This window comes from Mustela nivalis (genome assembly GCF_964662115.1).
Source record: "Mustela nivalis genome assembly, chromosome: 3".
Classification (NCBI taxonomy): domain Eukaryota; kingdom Metazoa; phylum Chordata; class Mammalia; order Carnivora; family Mustelidae; genus Mustela; species Mustela nivalis.
Genome location: NC_139022.1, coordinates 81,787,183 through 81,799,160, shown reverse-complemented (window position 1 = coordinate 81,799,160; position 11,978 = coordinate 81,787,183). Strand labels below are relative to the sequence as shown.

At 46.5% G+C, this 11,978-nt stretch overlaps 1 protein-coding gene across 1 annotated transcript; it reads right to left on the bottom strand.

Annotated features, from left to right (window-relative positions):
- Window positions 1-6,874: 6,874 nt before the first annotated feature.
- Window positions 6,875-10,898, bottom strand: FOXD1 (forkhead box D1). The gene is made up of 2 exons (XM_082723978.1): window positions 8,966-10,898; window positions 6,875-6,962 (listed from the first exon to the last, which is right to left on the bottom strand). Exon 1 carries the CDS (start codon window positions 10,430-10,432, stop codon window positions 8,999-9,001), a length of 1,434 nt encoding a protein of 477 aa, XP_082580104.1. The 5' UTR covers window positions 10,433-10,898; the 3' UTR covers window positions 6,875-6,962; window positions 8,966-8,998.
- Window positions 10,899-11,978: the final 1,080 nt, after the last annotated feature.

Sequence of the window (11,978 nt, the reverse complement as noted above, 5' to 3'; positions counted from 1 at the left end):
ATACAAGTCTCGTTAGATCATTTTTCTGGACATTGTTTAAAGTCTGAAAGGGACCAAATCGTTTCAAAATGTTGCCAGTAAAAATTATCCTATGTGGAATGCAACTAATCCTTTTAGGTTCCTGTCAACTGTTTCCACAAAAGGAATCCGATTTTTCAAATCAAAGATCCAAAAGTCTTTGGGGAGAGATTTATTACATGCCAGAGCTTTAGTTACAGAATAGAGTTACAATAACAACTCGCACCCACTAACTCCCTAAAATAAGGGATCCCTTCGCAGATAATTCTAAAGAAGTGTGGGGGATGGTTTGCTGGAGTCCTGCTATGTATTGGGGGTGGGGAGGGTGAGGGAGGGAAAGAGAGGAAAGGCAAAGAAATATTAAATTCCTTACATAGGAAAACAGAACACAGAGTACCTCAGTATATTATTTTTATCCTCTGTACCCCTAGTTACTTTTGAAGAAGAAAACAAGACCCAAACTTGGTGACTTGCCCTCACCGTTCCTTGGTGAAGACAACTTAAATGTGAGGTTAATGCTTGAACTGGATACAGAAAAATATTGGTGCCTATGCACCCCCAGTGGTCCAGAAACTGGACTCTCTGAGTTTGCATATTGATATGTCTACAATTTCTGCAAGTAGAAAAATATTTATTTTGAAGTTTGTAAAAGAATACAAGAAAAAGAGGACCGTGCCTTATTTATTTTATTTTATTTATAATAAAATATTTAAGCATGAGGGGCAATAAACTAGGGTTTTTCACTGTGCCTCTATTTAACTCTTCACAAACCCATGTAAACATAAACTCATTCCATGTAGGTCATAGTCTCAGTTCACAGTATTATGAGCATTTCATGACGTGCTCCTCCTCACTTCCTGGTCTTCACAGAGAAGTAGTGGCTAGGGATACCACTAATAGGGCATCTATTAGTAAAAAGCCTTACAAATTTGGGAGAAAACTCAAATTTATAGTTTTCTACACGGAGGAGTTTGTCATGGAGTTATCTCCAAACCACTTAGACGCTTAGGTGTTTTTGGTGTTTTGTGAGTAAACTGCCAAACTACAAAAACATTGTCAAGAACCAGACAACTTCTGTTTTGTTTACAGACTATCAAGATTTTTTTAAAGAGCTCTGTTTAAAAAAAAAAAAAATCTTCCTACTCTTCCCTTCACCCCCACTGTTTTCCTGCTGCAGCGGCTTGCTCCTCTTGCTCCCTGAGTGCATGCTTATGTTATTAGAAGCAACTTCCTATATTTAAAGTGGGAAGAAAGGGATTTGCAATGTAGCAGGTGCTCAATAAATACTGCAGACTAATCCCACTTTTCAAAGCTTAGAGGTTAAGGAGGTGATCGTTAGATAAGTAACTAGAGACAAGAACTCTAGCTAGAGACTAGAAGAGTGGATCTAAACCACTATTGGTTTGTTTATTTTAGGAGAGAATTATTTAGGGAGAAAGTTAGCTGTCCAAATACACAACTGGCTGAAGTAGGAGGAAACACAATGCCATCTCTTCTCATTATTTCTAGAAAGGGTAAAGTAACAATTTATTTCACACATAGAGTGGGGATTTTGAAGAAAGGTGAGTTTTTACATATAGCCAAAGACTTCCTTAACTAATATATCCTCCAGAGTTTGGAAGTTTTACTTTTTATTTCCTGGAAGAATAACTATGTGAGAAAGAAGCCACAAAGGAATCATCCTTCTATACATTTGTATAGGTTTTGTGTTCTCCAAAATATTTTCACAAAAATTGTCTTATTTCATTCTCACAACCTATCCCCATACTCTCCAAAACTACAAATGGGTGTAAAGACTGATCTAACATTAAATTTCAACCTAGTCTTATTTATTCTATTGTGGGCTTTGGATATTTTTTTGGCTCGTGATTTCTACCCCCCATAGTCAATCATTTAAAAAAAAACACATAATCTTGTCAAGGTCATTTTCATATATATGAAGCTATGCATTAAAATAATAAAAATAGAAATAGAGGACTAAGTTACTGTTCATTCATAATAATGCCTCATTGTTGACATTTCAGGAAATGTGCTGTGTCCTTTTATTGCTGAAAATATCTGCCTTTTATTTATATTAATGGGAATTCCTAAACAAGTATGCAAAGAAGCTTCTGCTCTCTGCCATAACAAATATGTGCCCCTGCTTTGTCTTTATTTGTCTGTTATTAATCAGAAGTTGCATATGAGAGAATCCTCAACTTGTGCCTGGCTCCCCCTGGGACAGAGAGGGCCAGGCAAGGCCCCAGGGCCTCAGATCTATCACCCTGGGCCTGCCAGGTCCTCTCCTGGACCTGTGCTCAGCAGATTCACTCTGCCTATGGACCCATTCCATATACCTTGCATTCTTCTTAGCGGATTAGACAGATTCTTCTTTAACTATAAGATCCTACATGCAGAGAAACACCCCATTTTGAAAAATTGAGTCACTCTCATTTTAAGAACAGAAAAATAACCTTCCAGACTGTCTCCTGATTTCAAATTCAGAATCAGAACTTTCCAGGTTTTCTAAATAAAGCCTCTGATATTAACGGATAGCTCTTCTTCTTGAACTGGGCTTTTGTTGTCTTTTACAGTATAAAATCTAAAAGAAAAATGTTCCTGGTTTTACAAAAACACTCTCTCTAGCAAATCAATGTTATCTTGCATTAAGCACTGTCCCTTGGAATGTGCTTACATACCCAATACTCTTTCCTCTGCAATCTGCAGCTCACAGTTAGTCAGATGCAATCCTTGCACAGACTCCAGCTTGGATGTCCCCATAGGGGACAAAGCATTGGCTCCAGTAGCTGTCTGAGAAGGCTGGGCTTCAATAAGGCTTCTGGTGGCAACCAGCAAGGATGTGCTGTTCCCCTCTAGGGAAAGATATGATTCCAGCAAGTGGCTTGGAATTCCCTCCCCACAAAAGCATTTCAAGGAGACCTGTGGCGAGGCAGGTCTCAGCTCCAGGTGATACTGTTTTTTGGAAGGCTCCAGTGCAATGGATTAACTGCGCAGAGGCTAAAAGGACCTGTTAACCAACATCATACACAGCTGCTCAAAGACAGAAAAATCTTCAGGAATGTGTCTGGATGGGGTGGGGTACGTTCTGAGAAAAATGATTTGCTTTCTTACTAAATGTTAAATCAGCTCATCAGACTCTTACATATTCTTCCTTTTTTCACATGGAGACAATGTGACCTTAAGTCTAGTTATAAAGATAGACTTAGCAGTTTAGCAAAAAGTTCTGTCAGTTTGGCAGATTTCAACCATTAAAAATTAGGGAGAAAAGCAGAGGAAATGGACAAATAGTACAAAGTGAAAAGGTGAAGTAGGTGTGTGTGTAATATTTTAAAGACTGCTGAGGCAAAAAAAAAAAAAAAAAGATTGGAAGAGTGATGCTAGGGGAGTGTCATATGGAACTAGGTAGGGGAAGCCGACACATGTGAAATAACTGGCTCTAGATTCCGAAAGTATCTACAAGAAGGGGCTGGGGTATTTCCCAAGTAGAGGACACAGGGAGGAGGATCCAGCAAGGAACCAAAGGGTGTATAAGAAATAAATGACTGTCCTTCACAGGGACCTCTCGGGCAATTGCCCTGCCACAGTGGGTGTTTAATAAATCACCAGGATGACCACAAAGAAGCACCATGATGTAAAGGAAATAAAATGGGATTTAAATACTCAAGTTCCAGTTGCTGTGACCTTGGGCAAGTCATTTCATATTTTTTGAACCTTAATATCTTTATTTGTAAAATGGAACCAATAATAGTTCTTGTCCTCACTATTCCAGTATGGGTGAGAGAAATATTAGTGAGAATCCTTTTTAAAAGTTAGTGCATGCTGAGGGTAGTGAATAGAATAGACACATATGTGGTTCCTAGGGAACTAGTAACTTCTACTTCTTGAACACTGATGCTGGTTACAAGGATGTGTTCACCTTGTGAAAAGTGACTGAGATTTGTGCTGTTATCCTTACATACGTTATACTTCCCAAAATGTTTACTTCTAAAAGTTAAGCGAGCTCAAAACAGTTTTTAAAGTCAGAATCATGATGATGATGATGATGATGTTGATGATGATAAAGACAGGAAACTGTTAATGTAGGCCAGAAACTCAGGCTTTATCTCATTTCTTTTCAAGTCATCTTATCACATCTGGAGGTTCAGAACTCACAAAGGGGAATCGAGGACAACAATCAGTTATTTTCTATGTGTGTCTCTGCTTGTTACTGAATAGTATTTTCCTGGTAAAGAGGCAGGAGGAATAAACCAGGAAGATTCCTGCGTGCCAGAGGGGTCAACAATAAAAAGAAAGGAGCCCAAGCTGTTCACATCAAGGGAAAGATGTGATTAGAGAGATGTGACATGCAAAGAAATTATCTGAAAAGTGAATTCAGTTGGGAAAGTACAAGTCCCAAAGAGCAGAGAGCAGCTGGTCATGATCAGATTCTCCATCTTTCTGTCAAATGTAATCGTATCCAAATTGGCAGGGTATTTATTACTAAAGTCGAAGGGCCAGATTTTACACTAAACATATTTACACATTTACATTCGTGGTCCTATAAACACTCCACATTTCACTGGCCGTGACATCAAACACATTTACCAACAAAAAGCATATGCCTAATTACAAAATCATAGGGGAGAAGAGAGGCAAGCGGCAGCTGATGGGCAATGAGCATGCATGCCTGTGTGTGTACACGGGTGACCCAGCAGCAACACCAGGAAACCAGTACAGACAAGAATGGAAGCTGACAATGCTGGGCCCACTTGACTTGTCCTCTGCTTCCCAGACCTGTCCTTGTCTGGCTCAGCTTTAAAGGGGAAAGGGGACCCCTGGAACTCCAACGTGTCCCACAGCTATCCCAGGCTTACCCGATTGGAGGAGCCCAGAGATACCAGAGGGACTGCAGGGCAAATTTCTGATTTGAATTGCCTTTGATGCAGATATGACCTTTGAGTTGCTCCCACATGACTTTTCTCAGTCACTAATAAAAATAGATGTGAGCAAAATGTGTAGCCAGCAGAGAATTTTTAAACTAAAACAAGAGTCCTTAATTCCTGGCTTTGGATAGTAAGATCAAATCCCTACCCATCTATAGCATCTATAGCACTTGTAACAGCACCGTTAGCTGCTCCAAGCTTGGTCCTCGGTCAAGCAAGAAAATCAGAGCCACCAGGGCCAGAAGAGAAAAACAAAACAGGCACTACCACTGGCCTCAGACAGCCTTTAATAAATGACATAGGCTGGTATTCCATCATAATAATCACCTTCCATCATGGGGGAAAAAAAACCCACCTCCCCCAGTTCTCTCAGAGAACAGGCTACAAGGAAGAAATTTAGTGGGCTTTCAAAAAACAAATCAAAACTGAAAGGCAGAAGTTTTTCCCCCAGAAAAAAAGCTTACTACATTCACTGTAAGCCTTTTGATAGTAAATATAGCCCCAAATTCCAGTTCTACCAGCAGAAAGTTTGGGCAGGAAAGGGCCTTTGAGTAGGGGACAGGGAAGGTGAGATGTGCAAACATACAGATGGCTCAAGGAGAGAAAATGAGAAAGATTCTCACAATTTTTCCCTTCTCCTCCCCAGTTTCTTTTTCTCTTTTTTTAAGAGGAAGGGAAGGAAGGGGTTCTAAAATAAATGCACAGGTTGGGGGTGAGGAGGAAATACATTGTTGAGCAGGAGCGCTAGCTTCTTATTTTAAAGAAATAAAATAATTACCCAATAGAGAAAAAAGAAATCAACCACGAAATGATCTAAGGTCGTGACACCATGTGTGGTACAAGGAGCAATTCAATCCATAAGGGCTTCATTACCCCCGCAATAGATAACATTTGGCTAAATCTAGCTGCAGAGTAAATTTCCACAGCACAACAGAGTCTTGAATGGAGAGGCTCCTTTTTGTGTGGTCCTTCTCCCGGAGCTGCCTGAACCATTAGCCCCAATATATCCCTCTCCCTATTAACTGCAATTCCCTCCCGACTGTGCTTCGGTCATTTGTCTCCAGACTCTACGGGGGCGTTTGATGAGCAGAGAAACAAGACGAAGGGGAGAAAAGCGTCGGGTTAATGAGTTGTAGCAAATCCACACTTTGTAGTTGGGAGGAGGAGAGCTGGTGGCCAATGTTTGTCCAACTGGTTTATTTTTCGAGACCCAGCCTATTGAGGAAGGCTTGTTCAAGCAAGCTTCGTCCTTACAAACACACAAACATCCTTCTGTTTGCCTTCAAAGAAAAGAGGACCAGAGCTGGATTTGCATGCGAATGAGGAGCCCCGGGAGGAGACGTCCTTGCCCATCAAAGGCTGCGGTAGCCCGGCAGCCCTGCGGCCTTTGTTCCAGCACCTGCTAGCCCAAGCAGCCGGTCTAGGCGAGCCCTGTGCTCCTGGCTGCCCAGTCCCAGACCACCGCTCACTCCCTGCCTGCTTTCACTCTCCACTATCTTGTCCACCCACCGCCGAGAAACCGGAGCCTGGAGGGTGAAGGAGGCAAAACTGTAGAGTGAGCAGGCGGGTTGGGCTTTCTTTTTCTTAGAGTTCAAGGGGTTCATCGAGCGACTGGGGTCTCTCAAGCCACGGTGGGTGATTCGGAACCCCTCCAGACCCCAAATGACCCCAGCACTGGATTGAACAGTGCCTTACCATTCTCTTAAAAACACTGACAACTGAAGGGATAGAGCCCATCCGGGCACCTTTTTTTTTTTTTTTTTTTTTTTTTACAGATGGGGGAATGTGAACAGAGAGGATTAGCTGGGATTCCCTCCCTTTAGGACATCCAAGTATTGTGCAAATAATAATAATGCCCACGGTCTTGTTCTTCCACTCTCTCCCCATAATGACTTCCAGCTCTAAGTTTCAGATATGTGACTTACAGAGTGCCGTTCGGGTTCCGCCTGCTAACACCTCTCCAACCCGGGTGGCTTGAGCATCCGGACGTCCTCCGTTCCACTGTCTCCTCTCTTAGCCGTGCTAGGGTAAAAGTAACTTTTGCATATAAGATTTTGGTCTAAGAATATTTCAATCTGTATCTCTATATTTAGTGGTAAACTTTGAGGTTATGATTAAACTCTTTTAAATCTCCTCCAAATGTTTGATAGGAAAAAACCCAGAGTTTAATTTTGAGACTGTGAGAGTCCATTTTTTCCTCCCTAAAAACGGACATGAGGACGGGGTACCAAGGGTGAATGCCACTGCAAAAATATTGGCCTATAATTTAGTTTTCATTAACTTGATAGGTTTAGTTGTGCAGATCTTCTGTCTAGATTTTTGAAAAAGAATTTATAAACGTATTTAACCTCCTCTGCAACTTACTGATACTAAGCATTTAGATTACATATTATATATGCTTTGGTTTTATTTGGAGCCCAAGATAACATCTATCAAAACTAGAGTCTCAGGTTCTTTCAAAGAACTAGAAATTGCCTGCAACAAGTAGTTAATGAAAACACTTAAAATTTGAAAAACAATATCCCAAATCACAAAAATTGTGTAATTACTTCAATAAACACCTGATACATTTTGATTTTTATTCTCAAAGTGTGTGCTACCCTAAAATTGAAGTTTTTTCTTACATACCCTAAATTACTTATTTAAATTAGAATTTCACTGTTTGCCTTTTAGAATAAAAACTTCTTTATGCAATTCCTGGAATCCCTTCTGTCAAGAAATAGTAGCTTTAAATACCAGAGCTTTCAAATAAAGTTTACTTTCTATATGTAAATATTAGTCAGGACTTCAAAGCTACTTGAGTGTTAATCATATCAATTTTTAAACTAAAAATTGCCTATTTGGTTGTGTTGCTTCCATTATAATGTAATGTGTTGCAGAATTTTTGCAGACATATACAATATTGTGCTCCATAGCAAATGGAAATTAAATGACGTGGGAAGCTCAAAAACAAAAAAGTTCTATAAAATTATCTGGGGGTAACTATGACATTAATTTTAATAGCCTCAATGCTCTTCAAAATGGAATAGAATAAGATTTGAAAATGAACACCAAAGTAACTTATTCTATTATAATCATTTAAAAGTAATTTCTGATTTCTTGCAATGTTGTTGACCTGAAAAGGATAAATGAAAAATCATGGCATGATGCTTTTGTTAAATTCTCTTTGAAAACAAAATTTTCTATTCTAGATTGGGTTCCTACTTAACTCCCATAGAAATTTGTTTTTAACAAAAAAGAAAATAAACTAAGAAGGGGACGACTGAAGCCAATTTTTTGGTGGATTTTCTTTGAAAATTAAGCATTTTATTTCTGAAAAAGTGTAAAAATCTTACATTAGAATAGTACAATAATAATTGCCAGTAAAATTTACAATACTCCTTGTAAAGAATACGCAGTAAGTACAAAATAAAAATTCCGCATGTCTATTATGATACAAAACACAGGTTAAAATAAGAAATGGTAATTTTGACTTTTTTCCTTGTGTAAACATGTTAATCATTTTTCCTTCTCATGAAAAACTACACCAGACGAGTGTCCTCAAGTAAAAACTATTGGTTCGCTGGCACTCTTCAGGACCTTTACTATTCGTAAATAGTAAATAAAAATTCGTAAAACCGTAAATAGTAAATCAGGACCTTTACATTCTTTTGAACATTATTGATACTTTCAACGCCTGGACCTGAGAATCTCTAGACCTTCATAAAGGCTTAGATTTTTTTTTTTTAATTTTCCCACAAGTCAAGGAAGCCCCTTGCGCTTACACAAGGGAGGGCACCCACCAGCACCCTCTTCCTCCCCACCCCGCGTCGGGGTGGGAGGCTGCAGCATAGGGCGACTTTGCATAAATAGAGGGACCCGCAGAGCCGAAAACCGCACCTCAGCTGCTGCCAAACACAGTCGGGTCTGAGAATCCCAAGAGGCGAAAACCGGGGCGCGAGGTCGGGAGGGGCCGCGCCCCGAGGAGCGAACAAAACACCAAACCACCAACATGAAGGAAAAAAAAAAGGAGCCGGGATTCCTACCTTCTCTTTCCCAAGGGCGCTAACATAGCGTTATTAACAGTTTGAAATCCTAGCAGTAAAGTTCTCGACACTGGACAGGGCAGTCCCTTGGTGCAGAGTCCCCAGGGCGGCCGACGAGGAGACCGAGGAGGCGGCGGCGGCCGCGGCGGCCACGAGCGAGCGGGTGAGCGCGGCCGCCGGGCCTACGGCCGCCTGAGCCCCGCAGCCGCCGCCGCCGGATCCGGACCCGGGCGCGGACGGCGCCACGGAGGAGGGGGCGGGCGAGGCCTGCGCCGCGGCGGCGGCTTGCGCGGCGGCCGCGGCGGCCGGGCCCAGGCTGCCCCCGATGATGCTCTCGATGGAGAAGGGCGAGCGCGCCAGCGCCGAGGCGCCCGGGCCGCCCGCCTTGGCCGCCGAGGCCTGCAGGGGCGCGGGCAGGGCGGCGCCGAGCGGGTGCGGCCGGTAGCCGAAGGCGGTCCGGGCCAGCTCGGCGGCCGCGCCGTGCGGCGGCGGGGGCGGCGGGGGCGGCGGGGGCGGCGGGGGCGAGTGCGGGTGGAAGGCAGCGGCGGCCGCGGCGGCCGCGGCGGCGGCGAAGAGGGCCGAGGGCGGCGCGTAGGGCGGCAGCTGCAGGCCGTAGCCGCAGCCGTAGGGGCCGTAGCCGTAGGCGTGCGGCGGCGGCGGCGGCGCGGGCGGGAAGAGCGCGGCGGCGGCCGCCGGGTCGCCCGCGCCCCCCGCGCCCCCCGCGCCGCGCAGCAGCAGCGACTCGGCGGCGGCGGCGGCGTTGGGCGGGAGCAGCGGCTGCCTCTTGAAGCGCTTCCTCCGCCGCAGGAAGCTGCCGTTGTCGAACATGTCGGCGGACTCGGGGTCCAGCGTCCAGTAGTTGCCCTTGCCGGGGTTGCCGGGCTCGCGGGGGATCTTGACGAAGCAGTCGTTGAGCGAGAGGTTGTGGCGGATGCTGTTCTGCCAGGCGGGGAACTTCTCCCGGTAGTAGGGGAAGCGGCCGCTGATGAACTCGCAGATCTCGCTCAGCGTCAGCCGCTTTTTGGGGCTCTGCAGGATGGCCATGGTGATGAGCGCGATGTACGAGTAGGGCGGCTTCACCAGCGGGTTCTTGGCGCCGCCGCCCGCGGTCGCGCCGCCACCGCCGCCGCCGCCGCCGCCTCCCGCGCCCGCGCCGCCGCCCCCAGCGGCCCCGGCCCCCGCCGCTGGGGCTGGACCCGGGGGCGCGGGGGAGGCCCCTGAGCGCGGGGCCAGCAGGATGTCATCGTCCTCCTCCTCCTCCTCCTCCAGGTCCTCTAGCTCGTCCTCCCCGGCGTAGGAGCGCCGCCGCCGCCGCCGTTGCGCGGGGACCGCCAGGCGGGACACGCCACCGCTGCCCTCGTCGTCGTCCTCCTCCTCGTCGTCGTCGTCTTCGCCCTCCCCTACCACGTCGATGTCTGTCTCCTCCGCGAGGCCGGAGGCATCGGACATCTCCGTGCTCAGGGTCATAGCTGTGGCGCGCGGGCGGCGGGGCGGCGCATAGGGGCGCCGGGCGCCGGGCTCCCGCCGTTCCCCAGCCCGGGTCCCGGGCGGCGGGCCCGGCACGGGGGCGCCACGCTGGGGGCGCCGCCGCTGCTCGAGCTGTGCCGGGGCTGCCCGTCGGCCGGGGAAGCTCGCGCCGCGACTTTGTAACTCCTACGCGGCCGCGCGCGCCGCTCGGTCTCTGCACTCCCTCGGCCCCGCGCGCACCGGTCCCAGGCGGGGGACTTGACCTTCCCCTTTCCGAGCGTCCTGCGCCCCGGTCAGTGAGGAGGGGGGTGGCGAGGCCCCGAGCTGGAGAGTCAGAGAGTCGGGCGCCCGGGAGGGTGCGGGACGGATGAGAGTCGAGGGACCGAGCTCGGCGAGGCGAGGGCTGAGTCCAGGAGAGGGCGGACCTTTCCCCGGCTTATAGTAGGAGGCCTGTCACATGGTGTGCACGTCAGAGCGCTACCGAGGGAAGGGAAAGAAAGCCTAGGAAATCAACCCTGCTCCGGAGAGAAAGTTTACCCGGAGGAGGGAGCCACACTGAGAAGATTGGGGGGGTGGCGAGGAGACAGGACCCCACCGCTCCTTGTCAAAGAGCTTGAGACCTGAATTAGGCGCTGGCCGGCGGTGGTCTGGCCCTAGGGCCGCTGCAAGAGTTAGAATTCCCAGGCTCCTACTCTTCAATCAGCCTTCCGCTCTAACCTCAGAAGCACTCCCGTGACGCGACAGTTTGACCACTCGATGGCCTGTAGGAGCTGTGCAGCCCGGAGATAACTCCCCTCCCCCAATCATCCGAGATGGTCCCTGGGAATGGCTCCAAGATCTTTTGGGTTATCCCATCTCCCTCAGGCTGGGCCAGCAGCTCCCCAACAAATCTGTTGAGGAAACCCCCCAGTTTAAGCAGAATAATAATTGTTTACTGACCTTTTAACCTGTCCTCTTCGGTTCTTCTCCCAAGACGTTTGTTTTCCACCATCTGTTAATAAAAATGTGGTTAGGCTGGCGTTTTAGTCACTTATCTGCAATTGAATGCCCTAGAAACTTGACAGCTAAACTAAGCCACACTAATGAGAGGATCTGACAAATTTCGTGGGAATAAAGTAAGTAAGAACGCAGAAAAGAAGTAGAAAATGTTAGTGAAAACCCAAATACACCCACACACAATGCACCTAGAAAGAACTCAAAAAGTTCTTTCATAATGGAGTAAGGGACTCTGTAGTTCTTAGTAAGAGGAACATTCTAATCAACACCTCGCTGTAACCTCAAAATGCTTAAATAACTACAACATATACAAATACTTCTACTCAGGCTTAATAATAGGAACTATATTAATTAAAATTTTCAAGTCAGCTTTTTAAAATGTTTTTTGGAAAATTTAAATATTTCCGGGGCGCCTGGGTGGCTCAGTGGGTTGAAGCCTCTGCCCTCCGCTTGGGTCATGGTCCTAGGGTCCTAGGATGGAGCCCCCACATGGGCTCTCTGCTCTGTGGGGAGCCTGCTTCCTCCTCTCTCTCTCTCTGTCTGCCTCTCT

What these genes read in the sequence shown, in the direction of transcription:
- FOXD1 (XM_082723978.1), bottom strand. Translation starts at nt 10,432, where the DNA reads ATGACCCTGAGCACGGAGATGTCCGATGCCTCCGGCCTCGCGGAGGAG.